Genomic DNA, 27,491 nt, shown 5'->3' with positions numbered 1-27,491 from the left:
AGTGATTGAGGCCGTGGTTCATCCCACCAACCCCCACTTCTAAATGTCCCCTCAGGAAGAGAGACCGGGGGTTGGGGGGGGGGGCTTGGAGGAGCTGCTTCCTGACCTGTGTGGAGAAGTGGATCTTCACAGCGCAAGGGGTGGGCTGTGGCAGCCACGGAGGGGCACTTCTCAGCTCCGCCTTTAAGAATTAATCTGCATGGGGCTGCACCTGGTGCATTTAGCACTCAGCTCCCCCTCTAAGAATGAATCTGCATGGGGCTGCACCTGGTGCATTTAGCACTCAGCTCCCCCTCTAAGAATGAATCTGCATGGGGCTGCACCTGGTGCATTTAGCACTCAGCTCCCCCTTTAAGAATGAATCTGCATGGGGCTGCACCTGGTGCATTTAGCAGACACCCTCCAGCTGCCTTGCTTTCTGGAGCCATCCCCTTTTGTTTGTTCGTTCATTAGAGCCATTTTAGGTTCATAGAAATATTGAGCAGACGATACAAAGATTTCCCGTACACCCCCTGCCCCACACATGCATAGGCTCCCCCACTATCAATGTCCCCCACCAGAGTGGTGCATTTGTTGCAAGGAATGAACCTACATTGACACATGTTATCACCCCAAGTCCCTCATTTACACTGGGCTTCACTCTTGGTGTTGTACATTCTATGGATTTGGATAAATGTATAATGATACGTACCCACCATTATGGTATCCTGGAGAATAGTCTCCCTGCCCTAAAAATCCTCTGTGCTCCATCGATTCATCCCTCCCTTCCCCATAACCCCTGGCAACCACGGATCTTTTTACAGTCCTTATAGTTTTTACTTCTCCAGAATGTCATAGAGGTGGAATCATATAGCATATGGCCTTTCCAGACTGGCTAATTTCACTTAGTCATATGCATTTAAGTTTCCTCCATGTCTTTTCATGGCTTGAGAGCTCCTTTCTTTTTATTGCTGAATAAGATTCCGTTGTCTGGATATACCAGTTTATTTATCCGTTCACCTACTGAAGGACATCTTGGTTGCTTCAAGTTTTGGCAATTATGTATAAAGTTCCTATAAACATCCATGTGCAGGCTTTTCTGTGCACATCACCCCAGCTTCTGAGCTGAAGCCACCTTCTTCTGGGGCAGCTCCCAACTAATGACCAAGCACGAAAAGGGTATTAGGGATTGGGCATTTCTGCCCAATGCAAGACTTCCCCAATGGTCAGTCTTGACCCTGGAGCTCCCTGTTGGGTTGGCCAAGACTTTGTCAGATCTGCACTGGGGTCTGAGGCTCGCACAGGCCTTAGCCCCCAATCAACCACTTGCATATCCAACCCCATCTCAGTGCCTGCTTCCTGGAGGACCCACGTGGCAAACTCTACCTCTAAAACGACCCATCCAATTCTCTCGGTCATCCAACCTCCAAGTTTCAGTCTTTCCCCAGATTTCTGCACAGCTGGTTTCTCAGGTCATTCAGGTCTCAGCTCACGTGCAGGACCTTTCTGACAACCTTATAAATAATGCCAATCTCCCAAGTCCACCCCCCCAACACACAGACACACCACCTACGACTTTCTATAATATTACTTTTTAAATTTTCTTTGTAGTTCTCATGACGATTATAAATTAACGCATTTATTTAATTATTCATTTGTTTACTGCTTGCCTCCCCACTAGATTATAAACTGTGAGTTTGTCTTATTTCCAGCTCTCTCCAGTGCCTGGCATTATGCCTGGCACAAAGTCGGTCTCAAAACATATATTTTGAATGAACAAAGATACTTGTTCATTTAGGGCAGAATTCCCTTACCCTAAGAATGGAATATAAGTGAAGCAATAAAAAGCCTAGAGGTGCGAGACTTTAGAGGGAAAATGTGGGGACAGTTCAAGTCTGAGGGGAGTTCCCCCTGAGAATCTGCTTTTCTGGCCATCTCTGGAGGGATTCTGTGTTGGGATTGGTGGTGGGGGCAGTCTCTCCCACAGTCCAGGAGAAATGGGTTTCAGGACCTCCAGCAGCAGGCAGTGTTGGGGGAACTAGGTCTGCAAACACTTACCAAGAAGCTACCCTGCTGGATGGTGGGGATGGAGATGAGCCAAAGAAGGAGAGGAGCGGCAGTCCAGGCAGCTGCAGCATGAGCAAAGGCAGAGAGGGGGGTCATTCTGGTGTGTTTGGGGAATTATGCACAGTTTGATACTCCTCCGGACAGTGAGGAATAGGAGATGAGGCTGGAAGGGTGAGCGGGGTCCAGATTACCAACAGTCTTACAAACCAAGAGAAGCTAGCATCATAAGGCCTGGCATTTACTGAGGCTTTCCATGTATTACTGTTATTCCCCCATTTTATAATTTGGAAAACTGAGGTGCAGAGAGAGTGTCAGGAATTGGGAAAGGCCTAAGACTTTACCCTCCTTGCAAACTATGTCGCACAACTGATAACAGGGGCAGGCAGGGTGAGAATGAGGCTTTCTGGCTCTAAGAGAATCCATGCCCTTGGCCACTGGGCAGTACTGCCTCTTAAGGGGTTTGGAATTTATTCCATAAGGGACAGGGAGCTTAGAAGCAGGAGAGTGGCATGTTCCTATCACAGGTCTAAAAAGCCAATCTAGGGGCTAAACAGACCAATTTAACAAGATTTGACTCAAGCCTCTGGACCCATTTATCCAATTGTCCCCAAATCTCATGGGGCAGCTCACATAAAAGTGGCACCATTTGGTGCCCAAGCCGCAGTGGCTCCCTTGCCCTTGGCAGCAGCCCCCTCTCCCGGCCTCCCCTGTGCTTCCCTGGATTTTCTGTAACAGTTTCTCCTGGGGATTTTAGGTGTGTGTTTCTGTCTTCACAGAACACACGTAGACGCACCTGGAGTCCCGATGCCTCATGCACCTGCGGGACTTCATGGGCCCCATTCTGCCTGCGTCTGTCTTCAGAGAGCCTGGCTCACCTCTGCATCAGGGAGATGCTTCCCCCAAGCTGTGCCACCTGGCGGGGTTTCCAGGTCACCGCTCCAATGAGCACTAACTCACATCCACGCGTGCATAGGGCTCTGAGGTTCATCATATAGAGCTTGGCTCCCACTTTATAGCTCATGATCCTTGACACCCAGAGAGATCTGGTGAGCAGGGCAGGCATCATCCTGGGGCTGGGGGAGGGGTGGGGTGTGAGAAGCATGTGCTCAGGGACCACTGGGCAGGATCCCAGTGGTCAAAGAGCATGCCCCAGGGCAGTGGCCTTCTGAGAAATGTTCTGGTCTCTTCCTGCCACCAGCACTATGCAGAGACCATACTGTAGCCATGGTGGTTCAGAGCCCCGGTTTGTGACTTGAGCCCCAGTCTCAAGTCAAGAATGCAGGCTAGGAAGGGAGACAGGCCTGGGTGTGGCCTAGGCTCAGGACTGACCTGGGTGTGGCCTTGGCCAGTACTCCCAGGAGCCACAGCCCCTCTCCTCCACCCTTCGCTGCAAAACAGCCGAACATCCGCAGCCTTCTCAGTGTCCTTCCAGCACTGGGAACCCAGGTTGGTCAGAAAACACCTCGTGGAAAACTGGAGCTGGACCTGAATTGTGGAGGATGGTAGGAAGTTTTTTTTTTTTTTTTAAGTTTTTAATTGCAAAGTCAATTTGCAACAAAATACATATATAGACATTTTTGAAAGGAGAAAGTAAAAGTCTCCTCAACCACCCCCACACCATAGCTCACTCCCATTCCTTCTGGTTCCTTCCAGTGCCTGGTCCACATGCCCAGCAGGGTTTTACCTTCCTAATGTAGACTGTGGTGGGGAGAGGGGTCTTCTCTGGGACCCGGGATGTTTCATGCCCTTAGGGATTCTGCTACCCTCTGAGATCACAGGAAGTTTTTGTTTCTTTGTTTTTCTGCTGTGTGTGTGTGTGTGTGTGTGTGTTCTGGGTTTCTGGTTTTTGGGTTTTTTTTTTTTTTTTATGGGGGTGGAGGGGAGTGAACCCTGTTCCTTCAGGAGGTCGGAGGTGGGGAGCGACAGGCTGGTGGTTGCCTCAAAATCTCCAGTCCCCTGCCCCCAATACTAACCTCTTTTTTTCTACCCACGCCCACCCCAGCTCAACCCTACAACCTGAGTCCCCTCAGAGGCACCTGAACTCAAACGCTGCTCCAACGCATTCTAGCTACGTGACCTTGGACAGCGACCTGGCCTCGGTGGGCCCCAGGCTTCTCATTTCCCCGGTGAGCGTGTCCCCCGTGAGGCTTAATTGAGCCCGAGCTTGTAGCTCGCTCGGCACTGAGCCGGACACGGAGACAAGCTCCCCGCCAGGTAGCTGTCGGCATTGCGGGTTCGGGGAGGGGGCTAGAGCCCAGGAGGGGTGCGGCGGGGGTCCCCCGGGAGTCCCGCCGCGCGGCCACCGGGTCGCCGCCCGCCCCCCACCCCCCACCGGCGCTGTGCGGGCGGTGGGATCGCGCTCTCGGCGGCGCCCTGGCCTCGGCGCCCGGCACGGAACGGGTGCGGGGCTGGGCCAGGGCCGGCCCCGGGGGGAGCGGGCGGGGCGGGGCCGCCGCGCCCGCTCCCCCTCCCCGCCGCCCGCCAACTTCTCCTCCTCGCGCCGCCCGGGCTCAGAGCGGCGGCAGCAGCGGCGGCGGCAACAGCTCCGGCTCCGGCTCCCGCTCCCGCTCGGCCCCGCTCGGCCCCGCTCGGCCCCGCGCGCCCGGGCCCCGCGCCCCGACCCCGCCGCCGCGCCTGCCGGGGGGCCTCGGGCGCCCCCGCCGCCCGCCTCACGCTGAAGTTCCTGGCCGTGCTGCTGGCCGCGGGCATGCTGGCGTTCCTCGGTGCCGTCATCTGCATCATCGCCAGCGTGCCCCTGGCGGCCAGCCCGGCGCGGGCGCTGCCCGGCGGCGCCGATAACGCCTCGGCCGCCTCGGCCGCCTCGGCCGCCGCCGCCGCCGCCGCGTCCCCGGGCCCGCAGCGCAGTCTGAGCGCGCTGCACGGCGCTGGCGGCTCGGCCGGGCCCCCCGCGCTGCCCGGGGCGCCGGCGGCCAGCGCGCACCCGCTGCCGCCCGCGCCCCTCTTCAGCCGCTTCCTCTGCACGCCGCTGGCGGCCGCCTGCCCGTCGGGGGCCGAGCAGGGCGACGCGGCGGGCGGCGAGCGCGAGGAGCTGCTGCTGCTGCAGAGCACGGCCGAGCAGCTGCGCCAGACGGCGCTGCAGCAGGAGGCGCGCATCCGCGCCGACCAGGACACCATCCGCGAGCTCACCGGCAAGCTGGGCCGCTGCGAGAGCGGCCTGCCGCGCGGCCTCCAGGACGCCGGGCCCCGCCGCGACGCCATGGCCGACGGGCCCTGGGACTCGCCGGCGCTCATCCTGGAGCTGGAGGACGCCGTGCGCGCCCTCCGGGACCGCCTGGACCGCATCGAGGTGAGCGCCGCGCGCCGTCGGGCGCGGGCCGGGGGTGTGGGGGGGCGGCCGGCGGGGGGCCCCGGGAGGAAAGGGGAGGCCGGGGCCTGCCGCCACCGAGACGCTGGCCCGGGGGGCGCGCGGGAAAGGCTCGTTGCCCTCGCCGTCCCCTCCAGGCGCCTCTGTGACAAGCCCCAGTTTCCGCATCTGTGAAACGGGCGTCCCAGTGTCCACGCGTAGTGAGGATTTCCCAAAATGTAGGTATGTGAAAATGGTTGGCACGTACTAGGACCTCGTTAAATGTCCGTTTCATTCGTTTCTTCCAGACACCCCCAAAGCAGCACCAGTCCCACTCGCTTCCTAAGGTCGGGAGGGAGAAAGGAGGCGCTGTCCAAGGGACTCGGGAATCTGCTGTCCTGCTGAAGAGCAGGGAACAGAATGTCCCATAAGCCAAATCCGGGTGCCCCTCAGCGCTGCCCATCTCCATGTCTCCCACTCGACCTCAGACCACGGACCCCAGGGCAGCAGCTTAGATGGTGCTGGCCCAGCCCCCAGTACGTGGAAGCCAGCAGCTCTGGGTGGGGACTGACTGGAGAATAGGGCCTCCCGCGGGTGGACACCTTCTTCGGACGTCCCTGGCTCAGGTCAAACACAGGGGGTCTAAGAGGGGGAGTCTGCTATTGGCTGTGGTGTGGTCCCTGGCCAATTTCTCCTTTGAGGTTGCCAGACCCCTACCTCCCTGGGGGAGCTGGGCAGACTTGGAAGGACGGATGTCTGCAAGACACTGACCACCCGTAGCCATCCATGATTTCCAGATGGCAGGGAAGGGGGTTAGCAACAAAACTGAGTCTGTGGAAAGAGGTGGGGGAGAGAGAGAGGCCAAAGCCCCCTTTCATATTTTCATATTTTCCCCCAACCTAGCAGAGCTGGCAAAGGCAGAGGGAGGAGAGCCTGGAGGAAAGGAAATGTAGGGACTCCCCCTCCTCATGGCTCCCTCAGATCAACCTCTGGCCTGACAGCAGAGACAAGGCCTGTGGGGAAGGTTGGCCATGGCCATGGCCCAGCAGCCTTCCAGAAAGTCTGTGCTGGTGTCAGCACCCCCCCCCCCCCCGCCCCGGGGTCAGAGTGCAGCCAGGCCATCATCACAGCCGACCTTCTCACCTTATCTGTGAGAAACCGGGGGCTCAGGGCCCTCCTAGGTGAGTGGCAGCTGCAGGAGGAACGCCCAGGAGGCTTGTCTGCCAGGCCAGCAGCATCCCCTTTTCCTACTTCGGCTCTGGGGCATTTCTAGGATGAGAGAGCCAAGAGCAGGAAGATAATCAGGGGAACGCTGAAATTCAACAGTGCAGGGGAGCCTCAGTTTCCTCACCTGTGAAATGGGGACAATAACAACACCTACCTCGTTGGGCTGTTGGGAAGACTGAGTGAGTTAGTCTTTGCGAATGGCCCAGAACAGCGTCCGGCAGCGATGTGCTCCGTCAGTGTGAGTGGTTGCTATTTTTGTCGTTAAGCTATAATACTGCTAATTTTTTTTTTTTTTTAAAGATTTTATTTATTTATTTGAGAGAGAGAGAATGAGAGAGAACACATGAGAGGGGGGAGGGTCAGAGGGAGAAGCAGGCTCCCTGCCGAGCAGGGAGCCTGATGCGGGACTCGATCCAGGGACTCCAGGATCATGACCTGAGCCGAAGGCAGTCGCTTAACCAACTGAGCCACCCAGGCGCCCAATACTGCTAATTTTTTAAGTAGCCAGAAATAAAAATGGGAACAAACCCCCCTCTTTTAGGAAAAAGAGTTTATTAACGTAAAAAAAAAAAAAAAGTTGTGGTTTTCAGTAGACTTCCTCTTGCCTGCCCTAGCCCCTGCCTCCACACCCAGATGGCACCTGTAGTTCCTCCCACGTCTGCGGTTGGCAGAGCTGGGCTTGCCCTGGACCTGTTCCCCAGCACCTGTGCATTCGGCAGGGTGGGCTCCCCTCCAGGTAGCCTGCTGAGGTTGGGGGACGGGGCGGGGATCCTGGCGGCTGGCATTTGGCACCAGATCGGCCTCCCGGGTTGGGAGAGCCCTGGCTTCCCTGCACATAGCCCTCCTGCTTTCTGAGCGCAGTGGACCAGGAGGGAGAAGGGCGGGGCTCTGCTTGCCCACCAGGTCTGCCTTCTGAGCCTCGCAGCAGCTGGGGTCTGGACCCTGACAGTCCAGTCGGGCGGTCAGACTACTGATCTCCGCGGGACTGCGTGCGTCCTATAGCCACTACCTACTTCCTCCCCTCTCTTTTCATCCAATATCCTCAAAAGGAAGCCCCCGGATTCCCAAGGTCTGTTTCCTCGTCCCTCCCTCTGTCCCTTTATGGCACACTGAACGTGCTCTGGGGACGTCACCGGAGTTGATCAACTGAACAGGAATAATTCAGTCCTTATCTTGCTGAATGCCTCTCCAACATCTGACCCCATCCCTCCCTCCCTCCTACAGACCTCCATGCCCTTGGCTTCTAGACACCTCTTACCTGCTCCTTCTCCCCCTCTGCTTCTGTGTCCCCTTTTGGGGTCCTCCTCCTTTAATGGTTGCGCCCGCCTGGCTCTCCTTTCACTTTCCCTCGGTGAACTCAGCCATACCCTGCAGCTTCCAACACATATTCTACTGTGATGCCCCAACCAACTTAGTCCAGCCCAGGTTTCTCTCCCGAGCTCCAGACCGACAGATCCAACTGCTTCCTGAGCACATCCCTCTGGACATCGCACCAGCCCCCTGCCCTCATGGTGCCCCAACCTGAACTCAGGTCCTCCGCCAACCTGCTTTTCATGTGTGTTCTGAGAAGCTCCTCCCCTACCCTCCTTCCAGTCGACCTCATCTCTCTGGATGCTTGCAGCAGCCTCCTCAACCCACCAGACACACCCCTCCACCCGTCTTCCTCCAGGCAGCCCCAGGGATATTCCTTAAACCCATCATGGGGCTTCCTTGTGGTGCAGACTCCCCAGCCTGCTCCCAGGCTGTCTTTTCAGAGCTGGCCCAACTCCCAGTTCCTTCTTGCCTCTGCCCAGATTACCCCCAGAGTATCCATACTTCTCATCTAGGAGTCTGCTCTGAGGACGCCACCTCCCAGAGGCCCTCCCTAATCACACACTGTCTTTTTCCTAGCCCCAATCCTGCTCCCATAACCCTGGGCACATCCCTGCCTGTCTCCACTTGGCACATCTCTGCATTACCTCCTCCCTCACCCCATCGGCCTTCCACCAAAGGGGAGGGAAGTTCACACTGGCCCAGGCCTCTCCCTGAGGCCTCAAGTGAGAGCCACACTTGTGGGCTTAGGAGAAATTGTCTTCCTTCCTGTGTTTTCATTTTTGTTATTGTTGTTGCTGTTAATTGAAAAAAGTCAAAAGGTGTTTTGGGGAGGAGAAATCGCATTTAATCCCACCATTGTATCCGTTTTGTTTTGTTTTGTTTTGTTTTTGGCCCCTCTCGGTCCTTTCTCCAGAGGTAGACATTGTTCCAGAGTTACTGGTTGCTGGTAATTACCATTTTAATGATGGCCATAATACACTGGAATCCATCTCTGACTCTATCATCCATCAATCCTCCGATCGTCTCTTGTTACTGGAGATGTAGGTTGTTCCTAATTATTTTTCTTCTAGATGCTCATTGCAGGATCAATTTCATGCAGATAGTTGTTTGGGTTTTTTTTTCTTTTTTTCTTTTTAAGTCTCTTGAATTATTTCTTTAGGCTGGAGTCCCAGGAGTGGTATTACTGGGTCAGAGGATATTGATCTTTTATGGCTGTGGCCAAGAACCACTTTCCAAAAGGGTTGAACCATTTATATGGCAACCAGCCGTATATGCATGTTCCAGTGTTCCATTTTTGCATTAATTTAATAATGTGTAAAATGAAACTTTAAGATTGATTTAATCAGAAGTTCTTTGACTGAAACCACATCCCTAACCCGGCCTGGCAAGCTGGTTGCCTACCCCCATCTTGGAGTGGGAAGACAGGGGTAAGGAACACTCTGATGATGGTCACAGGGGACCCTGGGCTTGATAACAATTATAGCTCACACTCACCGAGCACTGCGCGTTCTCTCATTTAATCCTCATAAAATCTCCATGAGGGAGGTAACGATTTTATTCCCCTTTTACAGATGAAAAAGACCCAACATTCAAAGGGGTTAAGACATTGGCCCAAGGTCACACAGCAATGGGGCCTGGATTTGACCCTGTCGGTGTGTCTGGCTCCAGAGTCCTTCCTTGTGCTCCATTATTTTCTCTAGAGCCACCTGGAAAGGTCAGACCTCACCTACCTTCAGGAGAGTGAGAAAGACAGATGAGGGCAGTGCCTGGTGCTGGATGTGGTCCTGGGCCATTTCTGCCTCTGCGCACCCGGAGCAAGAATGATGAGGGCCAGTCCTCAAAGGCTTGTCCTGCTGGCTGGCAGGATCATCAGAAGGCTCACGTGGGAGCTTTGCTGGTAATAGATAACAAATAGTATTTATTAGCTTATCGGTCTTCAGCCCTGGGAAGTGGGCTGTATGCGTCTGCATCTTCCGGATAAGGACATGGAGGACCAGAGACTCTAGAGGAACCAGGGCCAGGCACACCACCCCACCCCCACCCCTGGCTTCGGTTTCCACTCCATAAAATGATATGGTGAGCCAGATGTTCTCTAAACACCTTCCAGTTCTAAATATTCTCTGAAATAGGCTGGCTGGTGGCATAAAGTGGAGTTCTTGTGATTTTAAGCTCTTCACCTCCCTCAGTTTTTTTTCTGTTTTCTTATCTGTAAAATGGGTGCAAGAAGGGGCTGGATTTGGTCCTGGCCCTTTGGGCTCTAAATTGGGAGTTCTTGGGCAGATGCGTCCTGCTTAGGAATTGTGGGGGGGGGGGCGGGGTTACATGTGTGCGTGGCCCCAGCCGGGCCCCCAGCCACCCACTCCCACACCTCCAGTTTCTGAGGGAAATCTACAGATAAACACAGTGGCGTAGAGAAGCTCCTGGTGCCTTTTCTAAAGTCTGTTGGTTGCTTTTGCTTTTCTCCTCCATTGCTGCGCATTCTGGCAGCTTCTGCTTGGTGGGGGCTGGTTCCCCTCACCCTGCCTCTTTGGCTGTGGAGGGGGCTGGCAGGGTGCAATGAGAGAGGTTCTGCCCGTTGAGGATGTGGAACCTCAGTGCCCACCAGCCACCTGCAGACGCTGTGGCTGGCCTCGCCCCATCTCCGGGGGGGGGGGGGGCGCACATACTGGGAAGCCCTTAACCCCCACTTACCTGTCTGACAGGTGGGGAAGGGGAGGGGCAGGACCCCGGGAGGGTCCCTCTTGTCCTGTCATCCTGGGCACTGGGCCTCTCATCTCTGGCAGTCCTTCCCCCAAGAGAGGCCCGTCCTGCCCTTCCAAGCCTGCTTGGGAGAAGTCAGGGCCTTACCTGGGGGATTTTCTTTTTTTGAGGTATATCTTACATTCCAGATATGTAAGAGCTCATATATCTTGCGTATAAAACACATAAATCTTAAGTGTACAGTTCAGTGAAAATTCGCGTATGGATACATGCATGAGAGCACCACCCAGATCAAGAAGAGGACATTCCCAGTGCCCCCCCAAAGGCTCCTTTGTGACCCCTAAAGTCCCTTCTTCCCCAGAGGCACCACTCTCCCAGCTTCTGTCACCACAGATGTGGTCTGGGTTTGAACTTCACACGACCGTTCTCAGACAGCCGCACCCTGTCGTGTCTGTGTTTGTTTTGTTTGTCTGACATTTGATCGCGGGGCATGTATCGGGGATGGGTTATTTTTCCACACTGTGTAGTGTTTCAACATATGGATATGCCTAAGTTTACTTACCCTTCCTCTATGGATGGACATTTGTGTTGTTTCTGGCTTGGCGTTATTACAAATAAGGCTGCCGCGAACATTCTTGTGACATCTTTTGGTGGCGATAAGCCCTCATTTCTCCTGGCTGCATCCCCAGGAGTGGGTGTCTGGGTCCCGGGAGAGACATTTATTTAGCGTTAGGAGGTGATGCCAAACACTTTTCCAAAGTGGCAGTAAGCGTCGGCATGCCCACCTGTGTGTGAAGCTTGCCAGCCTTGGTACGGTTATTTTTAAAACCCTCCCCGTTCTGGTGGGCGTGTAGTGAACTCACTGTGGTTTTAATTTGTATGTCTCTGATGACTCATGCTTTGGAGCACCTTTTCTTATGTTCATTGGCCATTTTGTGAAGTCCTTGCCTGTGGGAGGTGGAAAGAGGTCAGGGGTTGGTGCTCCTCACCAAGTGAAAATGTGGTGGGGTTTCCCAAGGACAGTCTAGGGCCCATGGTCCCCATAGAACTCTGGGGACAGGGACTGAGACAACCAACCCAAAGTGGAAGCACTTCTGTGCCCCCCACATACCCCTCATTTGACTCCAGGGGAAGCTGAGGCTCAGAGAGGCTGAGTAACTTGCCCGAGGTCACACAGTACAGCAGAAGCTGAGCTAAGCTCACAGCCAGGATTTTCTATAAAAATGGGCTGTGGGGTAGAGGGGTAGAGGGCAGTCTTTGCTGCAGATTTTTGGCTAGGGCCCGGAAGTATGTGGGCAAGCAGGACCTTAGAGGGAATTCTGTGGCCGCCTCAGTGCGGCAGCTGGATGGGGAATACTTGAAGGGAGAGGCAAGGGGGCCCGGGGCTTGGGGTATCCTGTCACTTACTCTGGGGCCTCTGAGCCCAAGAGGGAGGATGGACAGATGCTCAGAGAGCCTTCTCCTTGCCTCGCCACACACGGAGCGCCCTGACCTGGCACCCCAGCTGCACGGACACCCATTTAGACAAACTTTTGGTTACAGTTCCAAATCGGCCTTGCGGGCCCAGGACCAAGGATCAGGCTGGCCTCCGCCGCCCGCACGGTTACCACTCCCTGTGCCCTCCCGCCCCTCAGTAGACGCGAATGCTACTCCTGGTTATACCTATTTATCAGCGTATGCCAGCCCTCACACACATTCCTTCGTTTGGTCATTAATTATATTCCAAAACGTAGAGACCATTATTATCCCCATTTTACAGTTGAGGAAACCAACGGTCCCAGGAGTTGAGCAGCTTGCTGGGGCTCCTGAAACTTCAGCTCGCCGCCTCAGTTCCCTCATCTGTAAGGTGGGCCTCCTCACTTCCCCAGATTGTCGAGAGGGGTTGTGAAATGCGTGCACAGACCTAGGAAGTCGGGACCCTGGAAATGACGCGGACCTGTCTGATGTGAGAGTCGTGCCTGAACTCGCGACATCGAGTTGTCGCAGCCTGTGTGGACGCGGACGCGAGGATGAATGAGGGAGGGAGGGACCGAGGGAAGAAGCCCTCTCTCCTCTCCCTTCGGAGCATCTTAGATCAGGGGTCGGGAAAGCTGCCATCTGGAGGGGGAGCCGGCATTGGCCAGGGGAGGTGAGGCTGGAGCAGGAAGTGTGTTCTTAGCAGAAGGAACAGCATGTACGGAGGCCCTGGGAGAAGGGAGCCGGGGGCAGTTGGGGACTTTAGGTGGAAAAGAAGTGTAGCTTGCAGGGGTGGGTAGTGACGGCTGAGATCAGAGGGGCTGGGATTTTATGGGTGGGGGAGGGGAGCTATTGAAGGATTTTAAGCAAGGCGGTTGGTTTAGCAGTTAGGCAGCTGCCCCTGGCTGCCCGGTGGAGAAGGGCCAGTGTAGGGGCCCAGGTGACCGGGGCCTGGACTAGGGAGGCCCAGAGGACCCAAGTGAGGCTACCATTAAGATTCAGGTTTAGATTCTACCCTCAGAAACTCTGCTTTTAGATTTTTCCCTGTTTTTTTATTTTTTTATTTTTTTATTTTTATTTTTTTTTTTTTAAGATTTTATTTATTTATTTGAGAGAGAGAGAATGAGAGAGAACACATGAGAGGGGATAGCGTCAGAGGGCAAAGCAGACTCCCTGCCGAGCAGGGAGCCCGATGCGGGACTCGATCCAGGGACTCCAGGATCATGACCTGAGCCGAAGGCAGTCGCTTAACCAACTGAGCCACCCAGGCGCCCATTCCCTGTTTTTTTAAAGAAAGTCATTGCGGAGTATCTCAGACATACACAAAGGTATGAAGAATGCCATCCGGGTGGGGACCCAGACTCAAGACCCAGAACGTTTGCAATCAGCTCGTGCCCTTCAGAGCCTCCCAGCTCCACCAGCCCTCAAGAGAGGGTCACCACTGCCCCGAATTTGTATTCATCTCTCCCCGTGTGTTTCTTCCTGCTTTTTACAAATACATGATCTAGTTTTGAATCTTTGCAACTTTATACAAATGGTATCCAACTGTTCTTCTGTAATCTGCTTTTTCTCTCCATATAATGATTAAACAAAAAGGTTTATGGTTGGAGTTGAAGAAGGATGGGCTCCTTCAAGAGCTATAAGTAGTGGCAATAAGAACGGACACCAAGCGCCTCCCGGGCCTGCTCCACCCTCAGGACAGTATATAACTCACTTCTCACTACAGTGTGATGAGATATTGCTGCACCCTTTTCTCTGGGGAAACTGAGGCACCGCAGCTGTACACGAGGTCACTAGGCGGGTGGAACCCAGATGTGAGCCCAGCAAATTCCCACTGGACTTGGGGGTGGTCAGATGGGGAGGTGAGGAGACCGCACCCACAGTGCCGCCATGAAGCCTCTCTTCCTCCACCCTGCTCACCACCCCCAGAGTTGGGCCCTGTGCTGTCCCGGGGGCGGGGGGTGAGCTGGGTGCTGAGGTCCGGCACCCTCCCTCTGCTCCCCGAAGGAAAGGAGCAGACCCCACCTGGGGACGAGGTGGTTGGGTCCTCCCCACATCCTCCCAGCCTCTGAGCCACCCTCCCTAGGCAGGTCCCTGCTCTCCGGGTCCCTCAGTGAGGCCGCCCCCCCCCCACTGCAGTGTGACAGCCCACCGCACCCTCCCAGCCTCTTCATGGCCACCGGAACCTCTTCCACTGGCCCCCCAGGCAGGCAGGGCAGCCAGCACTCTGCCCACTTGGCAGAATGAGACCCACACTGTGAGGGAAGGACGGAAGAAGGCGAACAGCTTCTAGAACCCGAAGGGCCTGGGCTGGGGTTCCTGAAACTTCAGCTCACCGCCTCAGTTCCCTCATCTGTAAAGTGGGCCCCCTCACCTCCCCCGATCGTCGAGAGGGGTTGTGAAATGTGCGCACAGACTTCCCCGGTGCAGGACCTGGCATGTGGTACGCGACGATGAGGACAGGAGCCGCTGTCGTATTCTTGTTACTGAGGGCTAATGAGCCCAGCACGTTCGCGCTGAGCCGGGCTAGGACCCCGGGCTCTGGCTCAGGGCCCGTATACTCACGCCGAACCCCACCCAGACTCCCAGCACAAGAGTCTGTGGGTTCGGAGCCCCCCTCTCCCTGCCTCGTCGGGACCTGAGTGGGGGTGATGGCATCATCACCCCTCCCCCCATCTTGGGCTAGGGGCCCGGTTGGCATCAGCCAGGAGCCCACGCCGCACAGCCTGCGCCCGCAGCAGATGGGAAAGTGGGGGGGGGAGTCATGTTCTTCTGATTCAGACACTGGGGTGGGGAGGGGGCCACACACGATCTGCAGAGCCCACCTCCTCCCTGGCCCTCCTGCCGGCAACAGAGCTGGTGGCTCCGACAAAAGAACAGCTTGCACGCCCGCCTCGCTCAGCGTGCATGGCTTCTCCTCACCACGGCGTCTGTGTAAATAGCACTAGACGTCCTGTTCCTCCTCTGAGGGAGGAGGACGCTTTGCTCGAGAGCTCCAGAGGTGTCAGCTTTGCCCAGCCCCATTGCTGTAGGAAATTCAAAAGGGCTTCTGCCTCAGTTCCCCCATCTGTGAAATGGGAGCACTAAGAGTACCAAGCAAAATGAGCGGCTGTGAGGATTGGTGAGTAAATACATGTGCAGGGCCAAGGACGGGCCTGGCACCCTGTCTCATTCAGACGTGTGGCCCTCCTGTCAAGCTTGGCCCCGTGCAAAGAGGGAAACGGAGGATAAAGGGTGCCGGAGCCCAGGAGACCCAGCCGTGGCCCTGCTGGCACTGAGACAGGATGCATTCTATGAGCTAATTGCCTCAGCCCAAGATTTACTGAACGTTCAGCCACTTTAAGTGCAGTGGGTACTCCATGGACTTTCGTGGCCAAGGGAAGATTCTGGAGGTAGCCAGCTCTTCGTTGGCTGATGGGTTCAAGGCTCACAGTTTGCATTCTGCTTTTATTGTCCAGGAGGGCCTGTTACTTCAACTCTTCCATCCTTACATCTGTCCTGGGGATGGACAGAGCAGGACCTGTTGTCCCTGTTTCACAGAAGAGGAAACTGAGGCTTTGTGTTTAGCCAGAGTTAGGATTCATAGGCACCCAGGGAGTTAGAAGGAGCCCTCCGATAGGGTATCGGAGGTTAGTGTAACAGGGGTGGGGCCAGCTGTCCAGAGCTGCTCATTAGTCCATGCCCCACCCACCACACTTGGCCTGCACCCCAGCCTGGGGGGCCAAGCAGGCGGTTGCATGGATGGGTGGCTGTGCCCTCTTAGGTGGGATGTGGTGGGGGATAAAGGTGGCCCGCTGTGGGGGCGTCTGGGTGGCTCAGTTGATGAAACATCCAACTCTTGGCTTTAGCTCAGGTCGTGATCTCAGGGTCATGAGATCGAGCCCTGCATCAGGCTCCATGCTCAGCGGGGAGTCTGCTTGAGATTCTCTCTCCCTCTCCCTCTGCCCCTCCTGCTCATGCCCTCTCTCTCTCTCTCTCTCTCGAAATAAATAAATAAATGTTAAAAAAAAAAAAAAAAAAGTGGCCCGCTGTGGTCCAGCTTTTGTCCGGGCTCTTGTCCTGCACACCACCATTTAATCCTGACCACAGGTCTGCAAGCTGGGCATTCCAAGCCCTCATTTTGTAGATGAGGAAAAATGACACCAAAGAAGTTAGCCCCCCTGCTCCCACTCCCAAGAGGGAGTGTCAGTCCCTCCAACTCCCCAGCATGAGGTCATGGCAGCTTCTCTCAGGCGCTGGCCTCCCCGCCCCACCCTCCAGCACTTTGAGGCAGGACATCCATTTATCTGCTCATCACACAGCTAGAAGACACGCACCTCGAGGCGAAGGAATCTGCCCAGTCTCACCCAGCAAATGACCACAGGGCCAGGGCTGGGCCAATGAGGCTCGGGAGGGGTATCCTGTACTCGCTCCAAGCCGAGGGACCATCCTGCAAGGCACAGGGCACTCAGGAAATGTTAGGCCGTGCTCTTGGTTTTCTGTTTTGCCCTCGGCAGTATCTTCAGCCCTGGGTGCAGGGCCCAACCCATAGTAGGTGCTCCCTGATTATTCCTTGCTCGGTGAAGGTATTGTAAGAATTCAGTGAGCTCAGGCCTGGGGCTAAGGCTGCAGGCAAGGCCCAGGGCTGACTGAGCAGGAGCTGCTTGGGCCCTTGGGGAGTGTGGAGGAAGCCAAGGAGATAGGGAAGGTCTAATTTGGCTCCTAGAAGCTCAATGAATTATTAATGTCTGCCAGAGACTACCCCCTCCCAGAGTCTGGACTTGTGGCCTCGCCTGCCTTCTTCCACCCCAGAAGGGCTTCTTCCAGCAGGAGAGGGGGAGGAGAGCCCCCCTCCCTGGGACCCTGCTCCAATTCTTCTGCCCGCTGGGGTCATAAGGCAGCAAAAGGGACGCTCTAAAAAATCCTGGGCAGGATGAGGGTGTCAGAGACCAGCTTGGATCACTCTGCCCTGGGCAGTAATTGCAATAACCAGGCTCTGTTCATTGGCATTTACTACTTAGCCATCCCCCAACCCCCCTTCTAAATAGGTACAGTTGTACCCTGTTGCATGTGAGGAAACGGGTTCAGAGAAGTGGAGGCATTTGCCCAGGGTCACACAGCAGATTGATTCTGGAGCTGGATTTGAGCCCTGGGTTTTCTGACTAAGGCACCATTGCAGCCCTATTCCAGAAGCCCCTGGTTTGTGCCTCTGCATCTGCCCAGTGCCCACACAGAGCCTTGCACCATTTTGAGAAGCCTGGCGAGCGAATGAGTGAAGACTAAGGCAATCCACCCCTTCAAGAACCTGTCAGCATACAGCTTTCAGTTATGAAGGACTCAGCCGTGGCTCTCAACCCTGACTGCGATGTGAGAACCACCCAGGGGAGCTTCTAGAGCTCTCCACTGCCAGCACCCCACCTCCACCCCACCATAGGCTGAGATGTTCTTGAGGGTAGACCCAGCCTGCTTTCAGCTTACCATCAGACATCGGCAGTGGAAAGAGCCTGCTCTTTCGTTGAACATGTGTTGCCTGAATTTGATATCGCCATCCCCATTTGCCTTTGGGGAAGCTGAGGCTCACCTGGGGTCACCCGACGGGGTGGTGGGCATCTCTGAGCCCTGTGTCTCTTTCCTTCCACCCTCCAAGTGACCTCACATGCCCCTTCTTCTGCCCTGTAAGCAGCAGGAGCTCCCAGCCCGTGTGAACTTCTCAGCGGCCCCAGCCCCTGCACCCGCGGTGCCCACTGCCCTGAACACCAAGATGGACGAACTAGAGGGGCAGCTGCTGGCCAAGGTACTGGCCCTGGAGAAGGAGCGAGTGGCTCTCAGTCACAACAGCCAGCGGCAGCGGCAGCAGGTGGAGAAGGAGCTGGATGCGCTGCAGGACCGCGTGGCTGGACTGGAACATGGTGGGTCCAGGGCCCAGCAGAGGGCACTTTCCCAGATGGGTCTTCAAGGAGGCAGATTCACTCGAAAATATTTTTGCGCTCTCCAGAGGCTAAAGCTAGATGGGACAGTGGAGAGGGGGCTGCAAAACCCAAGAGGGAGAGAATAATTGGGGAATATCATTATTTTTCTTAACAGTTAACATTTTCTGGGCCTTACGTTCTGGGAGTGGGCTAAGGACTTGACATGTCAGCTGGTTTAATCTTCACAAACCACATGGGGCTGGTACTGTTAGTCCCATTTCACAGATGAGGACACTGAGGCTCAGAGAGGTCAAGCGACTGAGGCCCAGCGTCACACAGCCAGTGAGTAGTGGATCTGGACCTCAAACCAGGTCTGAGGTTTGGACTTTTCCAAAGTCCATGCATTTAACAACCCCACAAAATCTATGAATCAGAATTTTGCTCCTTGCTTAGCAACTGGGCCTTGCAGTGCCAGGAGTCAGAGAAACGTGCTGTCATGGACAGCGCTCAGGTCTGAGCATCAGGAGCCCTGGCTCCCGGCTCCACAGCTGTCACTGGCTCACTTTGGAATTTTGCTTCCTTTCCCCAGGCCTCATTTTTCTCATCTGAAATGTGGGGATCTAGGACTCCTGAGCTCTCAGGGACCTTTCATCTTTGAAACCTTGTGAGGACCACCCTTAAGAGGCTTACAGACAAGTTATGGGGAAATCATGAGCAATAATCAGCGACTGGCTTAGATGTGGGACGTGAGTTCAGGAGAAGGAAATCCAAGAGGCTTCCTGAAGGAGGCGAGCCTCAGCCTAGTCGTTGAAGGCAGAGGGAGAGAGCCAGTCAGTTTTGGAGTGGAGGGGCCAGAGCAGGGGCAAGGCAGGAGGCAAGGCACGGCCCGGTGGGTTTCAGGGCTCACATCCTGGCTGGAGCACAGAGATAAGAAAGGCAAACTCACCCCTCCTCGGTCCTGCCACTGGCCCCCTGTACTGCATATTCTAAGGGATTGGGGGACACACCCCTCCAGAAGCTGCAGAGCAGAGAGGAGGCAGACAGCTAGGCTGGATGTCTGTGTGCCTGTGAGCAAGTTGTGTCCCTTCTTGGGACTCAACTTCCTCATCTATGAAAGGGGTTTCAAGGGGCACTGAGTCCCTTCCTCTCTTACCATGTTGCATCAGCACATCAGCCTTCACCCCAAGCCCCAACCAGACCTGGGAACCCAGGTCCACCATTTCCAGCCCCAACCCCCTAACCCCAGCCCTAACCCCCTAACCCCAGCCCTCAACAAGCAGCTAGAGAAGGGGGCCTCCTACCCTAGAGGTGGGTGTGGTAGGTGTTCCCCCTGGCCTTGGGAGAGGTGACTCTCTAGTCTACCCCTGCAGAAAGCCCTCTGATACTCAAGACATAGAATCCCTGAAACTCTGCACAGGAAGGCACCCTGGACACCAAGGAGTCCCAAGATGATCTTGTTCGGATGGCAGCTCTGCCGCTGACCAGCTTTGTGGCCTTGAGAATATGACTTAATCTCTGCACCAAGGCTTCCTCATCTGTGAAATGAGGATTATAATAGTGGCTACCTCATGGGGTTGTCACAAGAATGATGTGAAAGTCTTTAGAACAGTGCCTGCCAGGTAGAAGGTTCTGTGTAGTGGTTATTAAATAAATAGGCAAAGAACTCAGAAAAATGATCATTGCCACAGCTCAGGTTTGTTGAGCATTTATTATAGGCCAGGCCCTTTATGTAGTTTGTCCCGCTCGGCCCTCACACAAGCCTGGGAGGGAGGAAATCTTATTTATGTCATTTAACTGAGCAAACCCGGGCTGGAGAGGTGACATTGAACTTGTGGGATGTCACGTGGCTGGAAAGTGTGGAGGCAGGATTTGAACTCAGGACGTCTCAGGTCCAGAGCCCTTGTGCTTTAACCACACCCATCAACACAGAGGCAGGGTAGAGAGGTCCATGAAGGCACCTGGCACATGGCAGATGCCCAGGGAATAGGAGCCTTCATCCTAGAGTCTGCCCTGCCCCTCCATCAGTGCCCACTGACCCCCACCATGTCCACCTTGCCCACTCCCCTCAGGGTCCTCAGCCTACAGCCCCCCAGATGCCTTCAAGATCAGCATCCCCATCCGCAACAACTACATGTACGCCCGTGTGCGGAAGGCACTGCCTGAGCTCTACGCCTTCACCGTCTGCATGTGGCTGCGCTCCAGGTCGGGGGGCAGTGGCCAGGGCACGCCCTTCTCCTACTCGGTGCCCGGGCAGGCCAATGAGATTGTGCTGCTGGAGGCGGGCCACGACCCCATGGAACTGCTGATCAATGACAAGGTGAGTGGGGGCTGGGCGGAGTGGGAAGAAAGTGGGGGACAGGGTTACCCTTCCAGGAACACCTGCACTGGGCTGGGTCCCAAGCATGTGGGCCCTTTCCATTCCCCTGCTTGGCAGCTTCAGGACACAGGAAATGCCTACTGGGTGCCAGGCTGGGTTCTGGGGATACAAAGACAAGCCAGACCTGGGGCTGGCTGAAGAGGGGCTTGTATCCAAGAGAGGCTGTCAGTGATGGCGTTTCCATTTACAGAGGAGGCCCGGGGGGCTTCCCCAGTGACCCAGCTGCGGGAGCAGGGCTGGAAGGGTTTGTCCCAGGGCCCTGCTCACTCTCCTGGAGAAGAGGAGAAGCAAATGAGGCCCAGGGACCTACCTAGGGAGGGAGCGCTGGTGGACTCCTCGCCCCACCTCCTCCCCTGCGGCCAGCCCCTCTGCCCCTCCCCTCACCTGGAGAGTAGACTGGTGCCCTTGTTCTGCCCTTGGGCCACCCATCTTCCCCATGCCTGGGCCGCCCGCCCCCACTCACCTTGTCATTGGTGACATCCGGACAAGGATATGGGGGAGTGGTGTGGGAGTGGCATGTGATTGAGCAGGAGAAGAGGAGTGTTTTATCATCCTCATTCTCCCCAGTATCCTCCTCTACCTGCCATATTGCGTTGGGATTTGCAGGCATGGTGGTCTTTTGAGACCTCCCCCCCGGAGATGCAGTCACCCCGTATCACACCCACCTATGACCAGCCCACAGCCACTTAGAGCTGCTAGGAAGTGACTGTCACCCATCAGAAGCAAGCTCAGCAGGAGGTGTCTTTCATGGGTGTCCTGGAGGAGGAGGAGGAGGAAGGAGATGGGCCTTGGGGACAGTGAGTTTCTCTTGTAGCCCAGTAGGTCCTAAGAAGGCTGGGGTAGCTGGAGTACATCTAGATCCTGCTGCCATGTCCCCTTCACACACCCCCTGGCTGCCATCCTTGGCCCTGCCCAAGCTCAGCACTCCGCTCTCAGCAGAAAGGATTCAGCACCCTGGACAGGGCACAGCACGGCCCTATTCCAGGAACTCTAGCGTCTTTTTAAACGTCAGCCTCACAGGTTACTCAGTTCCCCTTTTATTCCAGCCTCTTAGCCTTTGCTCCTGCTGTGCCCCCACCTTGCTTTGACTTGCAGTGGAACAGTCAGATCCACTGTCCTTCCAGAGGTGTTTGAATACCATGTCTGCTGTCCCACACCTGCCTCTTCCTCTGGACCTCCCAAATGGCCCCTGTTATTTTGCCTTATAATATTGTCCCTGAAGTACTTCCCTCCCCTGCAGACTCAGCTCATTTATAGCTAGGACCAGATCCGCATCCCCAGTGTCCAGAACAAGCCTGGCACTAAGTGGGCCTCAGAGAATGTTGTGTTAAAGTGTGATCTCACAGAACTCTGGAGATGAATGAGCCCTTCGGGAGTCCCAAATCCACAGGCAGCAAGTACATTTCATCTCACAGGCCAACGCTAATCAATCACCAGCAGCTTCCCAGAGCACTGTTTTAGGAAAGATCCCGGGGCTGAGCCTGGGTTCACGATTGATTAGCCATGTCCACCTTGGGTAGACGAGGCAGAGGTGGCTATGTATTTGCCATCCTTTGCCTGACCATTAGCATCCTTTGCATGAGGAACTGAGGCCCAGGGAGGAAAGAGCAGCCTCCCCAAGGTCCCACAGGAGGTTGGTTGGCAGAGCCAGGGCTGGACGCCAGTGCCCAGCCTCTGAGTCCAAGGCTGCTTGTACTCCTTGAGCCCAACCGTGTGCCAGGCGCTGTGTGAGGTGTTCAGAGGCTGTGAAATGTGGCTCCCGCCCCACACGACCTTACAGGCCTGTGAGGGGGTGAATAAGGAACCTGGAAACACTCGAAAACCAATTCTGAATAGTCCCTTGTGATCTGAGAGAAGCTGCCTGGTTAAGTTGTGGGGAAAGAGGAAAAAGTGCTCAGAAAGACATGGGGTTGAGAGGAAGGGGAGGGTAAACCTTGGCTCAGTCCCTGGAAAGGACATGGGTCTTCTGGGCCCCACCGCGCTGGTCCAGCCTTGGGGCTTGTGGCACCTCTGACCTGGGGTTGCGGGACCTATGTCCAGGTGGCCCAGCTGCCTCTGAGCCTGAAGGACAATGGCTGGCACCACATCTGCATTGCCTGGACCACAAGGGATGGCCTGTGGTCTGCCTACCAGGACGGGGAGCTGCAGGGCTCCGGCGAGAACCTGGCCGCCTGGCACCCCATCAAGCCTCATGGGATCCTTATCCTGGGCCAAGAGCAGGTAAGGCTCAGGGTGGTATGGGGGCTTGAAGCCTGAGTAGGTATCACACTCACCCAGGGCCCCTGGGAGGGAGGGGTTAGGTAAAGGGACCCTGGAAGCACAGCAGTGATCAGTCTGACCCAGCCATTCTGCAGATGGGCAAACTGAGACTCAGACTGAGCCGTGACCAGCCCAAGGGGCTGGAAACTTGGGGACAGAGGGGGAAGCTTGGGGCGGGGCTAGAACTTTAAGGGGCGGGGCTTCAGCAGGACCTGGGGCCTGATTGAGTCTGTCTGCCTGTCTTTTCCGATGGCTCACTCCATGTCTCTCTCTCTCCTTTCTCTGCTGCTCTCTTGGCCCAGGACACCCTGGGCGGTCGGTTTGATGCCACCCAGGCCTTCGTGGGTGACATCGCCCAGTTTAACCTGTGGGACCACGCCCTGACACCTGCCCAAGTCCTGGGCATTGCCAACTGTACCGGGCCGCTGCTGGGCAACGTCCTCCCCTGGGAAGACAAGCTGGTGGAGGCCTTCGGGGGTGCAAAAAAGACCACCTTTGATGTCTGCAAGGGGAGGGCCAAAGCATGAGGGGCCACCTCATCCAGGGTCCCTCCCTTGCCTGCCATTTTGGGGACCTTACGGTGGGGGCACACGTTCCCTCCTCAGCCTACCCACACACTGGCCTTCCCTCCTGCCCTGCTCCTGGCCATGCCTCCTGTTTCCCCCACCTATACCCACACCTCCAGAATGCCCTGCCCTGCAGTGGCTGTCCCCTAACCCCACTTGGATGGGGACAAGCAGCTCAAGCCAACAGGTCAAGCCTGGGGTGAGTCCAGGGCCTGGTGGGGGGTGATAGCAGTGCCCACAGCACTGTCCACCCTCTCGGCATCACACTGGAGCAGTCTCTTACCCCCACCCACCCTGGCCCATCCACCACGTCTGATGCCACTGATCTCAACAGCATGTCCCATGGGGTCATGTATGGAGGAAGGGCCCACTATCTCAGGGGCAGGCGTGGCTGTCTGCCCCCCTGTTCCCCATGCACCAGGCCTGGCCCCTTCCCCTTCAGGGCCACAACAAGCTCTAGAGCTGTCCCCTCAGCTGAGAAAGGGATGACAGAGACATAGGAGACTCAGACTCACCCCTCCTCCATCTTTCCACCCGTTGCCAGTGAAGGGCAAGGGGATCTTGATGGAGCCTCCTGCACCCTCTCTCTTCCTCCTCTTTCCTCGTTTCTTTGTGTGCAGTGGTTTGAATGTTGGTTCCATGCCTGGCCCACCCCCACCTCAATTCCCAGGACATCTCCTTCCTGGCTCCAGCCTGAGGGACAAAGACCCTGGGAGGCCAAAAGGCCATAGTCACCCCTTCTGCCCACCCACATGTGTGCTAACTGGCAGGTCACCTCTCCTCCTCCGTGCCCAGGACAGGGCCTGGGCCACTTCAGCCTGGGCTGGGAGCAGCTTGTGACAGAGGCATGTGCCCAGGGGACCCAGGTTATGGCATAGCCACATTACCTAATCCCTCTGCATGGCCCCGAAGCCTCTGGGGAAAGAAGGGAGAAACCGAGTGGGCAAAGAGGGGAGAAGCACAGAGTGGTGTACAGAGCACTGGATGAGAAGGAGCCCATGGTTCCTAGCCAGCCCGGCTGCTCACCTGCCGTGTGGCCTTCTTCTCTGGCTTGGCCTTCCTCATTCGTGAGCTGAGGCCCTTGCTTTGGTCATTTCTCCAGATCAAACGTGAGGTGGTCTGTGATTCCAAGTGGGTCGGGTGGGGCAAGCCTGACGCTGCCTAGGAACCAGGGGCAGATCCTGAGAGTAGGCAGCAGATGGGATCTGGCTGGGCATGGGTCAGGGTCAGCAGCTGCCTCCAGAGAGTCAGGGGCAAGGGCAAGGGGCAAGGCAGACCAACCTCATACACAGATTGTAAAAACCAGCTTTTCTGGATCACGCCCCCCCCCCCAGCCTGGCACCCTTGCCCATCTGAGAGGGCTGAAGGCTTCCAGCTCCCCACCCTGAGTCCTCACCAGCTCCCCCAAGATAGTGGAAGAATGTAAAAGCTATAATGTAAAAGAATGAAAATACCCAGTCTGACTTCTTGCTTGTGTAGATGGGGAAGAGCTCCGAGAGGTCAAGTGACTTACACAGGACCACACAGCACAATGTGGCAGAACCAAGACTAGAACCCAGGGCTTCTGACACCCTCTTCAGTGCTCTTCCCCCCTACACCATACTGCCTGCCCATGAGTGTCTTTGAGTCCAGCCCTCACCTTAGAGGACAGACATTTTAAAGAGGTCAGAATGTTTTCCAACATGAACATCTTCCTTCATGAAACACACAAACATCTTGGCATCGAGACCCCCCCCCACCACAGGAAGTAGGGGGAGGAGAGGGGTGATCCCCAGGCACTCTGGCAGGAATGGAAGGCAGGCGTTCCCTCTGCCAGTCACCTACCAGGTGTCTGGGCAGCTGCAGGCTGCCTGACTCAAGCGGGAACCGGTGCCTTTTGCCCCGCTTTCTGTTCCCTGTCTCTGCTCCCCACCACCACTTAACCTGAGGCAAGATGCAAGAGCTGCAGGCTGTGGGGCCCATTGCCATGGAGGCTTCTCCAAGACTTGTTGCCTCAGCCCCCAGTTCCCTCCCTTGTTGCCAGTTCAAGAGCACAAATAGACCGTTCAGCACCACGGGCCCAACTCCCCCTAGAAGAAGCAGCGATGGCGTGCTTCAGCCAGAACTGCTGAGACCAAGGTTGCCCTGGTAACAGCCGATGACATCAGCCTAAGTGCTGGGTCAAGCGTCTCTTAATGACATATGCTGTTGCTGGGGTGACAGCAGATTCAGGACCCAGATTCCCGGGACACTGGGCTTTATTGGGTTTCTGTTACTGGTTTTAAGGAAGCAGCTTTTGTGGAGGCCTTGGGGAAAGAAAGGGTCTAGGAGGGAACTGACAGAACTTAGCCTACCCAGAGGCATCATCCCAAGTCCTTTATGCTTTGTCATGGTGACAAAGATGAGACATCTGACCTTGGTCCCATGCTGAGTCACCCTGGTCAGCCCTCCAGAGCGCATAGGAACAAATTAGAGGCGTTGAGGTGCAGGCTGTGAGTCTGGGCCATTGGTGAGTGGCCTGGGTGCCCATTTCCATTCCAGGAAGGTGAAAGCCCGAAAGTCCCCACCCCTCCTTCATCCACTGATCGCTCTTCACCTTTGCCGAATGCCTGCTGTTTGGATGCCAGCTCTGGTCGTCTAGCTGCTCCTGGGCACAGCCAAGAAGACGGGGAAAGAGGAGCTGGAAATGGCGCTCGCTTGTGTCCCTGAGCTGCTCTGGCTAACGGTGATGATGGAGCCTGTTTGTTCCATCTTTTTTAAATGTCAGGCACTGTGCTGAGCACCTCACATCTCATTTATCCTCACAACACAGTCGTAAGCTGGGACTGTTCTTAGCCCCATGATACAAGGGAGGGAACTGGGGCACAGAGAGGTTAAGTAACCTGCCCAGTGTCCATCAATTGGCAGTTGCTGGAGTCCAGACTTCAAACCAAGGCAGGTTACAGCCAGGACCAAAGGGACTGGCAGCCCTACTCTCTGTGGAGTGGGACTTGAGCATCATTGCTCCCGATGGGTTTTTCCCTAAAGAGATGTGCCTGACCCCATTCACTACCCTCACAGGGTTGGTGATGGAGGAAAAGGCCCGGGATGGGCTGGCCCCAGGGCCAGGGTCACCTTGGGTGAGGCCATGGGAGGGGTCTCTGCAGTGTGCCCGCCACCTCAGCCCTTCAACTGGCTCTCGTTTCCAGAACTCAAAGGTAAGAGGAAGCTGGACGGTCTCCCAAGAGTCCCAGGCAGGGAATGGGGGAGAGGATCTTTCTCAAACTTCTGCTTTGGGTCAAGCCCTGCTCCAGGTGCTTCACAGCTCTTATCTGCCAGATTTTGCCCCCCTTTGTGGCATTCTGTATCCCCAGTCAACATCCCAAGGGGACAGATCACCTTGCCACAATCGTGCATGACCTAGGACCACAGCTTTGGGCAGGAAGGTTTCTTCAGGAGGCCCTCCTGAAGTCTCATTTTATAGAGGAGGATGCCGGGGCCCCAGGAGGGTGAGTGGCCCTTGGGGCCACCCAGCCAGGACACCTGGAGACCTGATCTCAGCTTTCTGACTCTCCACAACGCAGTGGTCCCTACCCGCCACCAAGAACTGGGTCCCTGGCTCCTCTCCATTTCCCAGCACCTTGCCCGGAGCAGACTGGAGAAAGGGTCCCCTCCCAAAGATGCGATCATTCTTTTCCCCTCTGTCCCAGCTGCCTGCCACCCCAAACCCCACCTCACCCCTGCTGGGTGGGGAAGGGGCTCTCGTGGGCCCAGGCTGAGCAGTGAGTGAGCACGTCCAGCTGTCTGACACTGTGAAATTAGTGCACCCGCCCCCCCCCCGCCTAATTTTGTACATAAAGTGACATGAGATGCAACGTGTGTGTGTATGTGTATGAGATATGTCCTGGGTTTTGTTACTTTTTTGTTTTTTTAAATTTGAATGTTCAAAATAAACAATGTTTACTCTGAGGCTCTTCTTGCAAGGGTGAAGTTAGCCTGGGGGGTGCGGGGCAGGAAGGGGACGGCTACCTAGGGCAGGGCAGCAGAAAAAGACAGGAGGCGCCGCTTGGTGCCCCGTAGCCTCACCACTTTGGCCTCTCAGCTGATTGTTCTGCCAGCTCCCAGGCGCAGACATACCCCATTCCCCAGGATTTATGCAGGAAGGATGTAAAGAACACAAGTCCCACATGGAAAGTGTCCCAGTTCTGATAACTGGGTTTTGGCCTCATTCCCAACACCCCATCCCCACCTCGTGCCCCAGTTCTGGGAACCAGGTCCTTGACTTGTTCCCTGAGACCCAGTCTGCCTGAGTCACTTGCCTGGACCCCCAGAGTGTCGCCTCCCTTGGGCCCTAGAGGCGATGGGGTAGGAGAGAGGGAGGGACACTGTTGTATTTC

General features: G+C 55.8%; 1 protein-coding gene across 1 annotated transcript; it reads left to right on the top strand.

Moving 5' to 3' along the window:
* The first annotated feature begins 4,665 nt into the window (after positions 1–4,665).
* On the top strand, positions 4,666–27,064 carry NPTXR (neuronal pentraxin receptor). Its single transcript, XM_078076643.1, has 5 exons — positions 4,666–5,353; positions 17,706–17,934; positions 20,004–20,251; positions 22,352–22,531; positions 22,873–27,064. Exons 1-5 carry the CDS (start codon positions 4,754–4,756, stop codon positions 23,095–23,097), a joined length of 1,482 nt encoding a protein of 493 aa, XP_077932769.1. The 5' UTR covers positions 4,666–4,753; the 3' UTR covers positions 23,098–27,064.
* Positions 27,065–27,491: the final 427 nt, after the last annotated feature.

Source organism: Halichoerus grypus, chromosome 6, assembly GCF_964656455.1.
Source record: "Halichoerus grypus chromosome 6, mHalGry1.hap1.1, whole genome shotgun sequence".
Classification (NCBI taxonomy): domain Eukaryota; kingdom Metazoa; phylum Chordata; class Mammalia; order Carnivora; family Phocidae; genus Halichoerus; species Halichoerus grypus.
The sequence above is the reverse complement of the archived record's forward strand: the minus strand, read 5'-3'. Positions and strand labels throughout refer to the sequence as shown.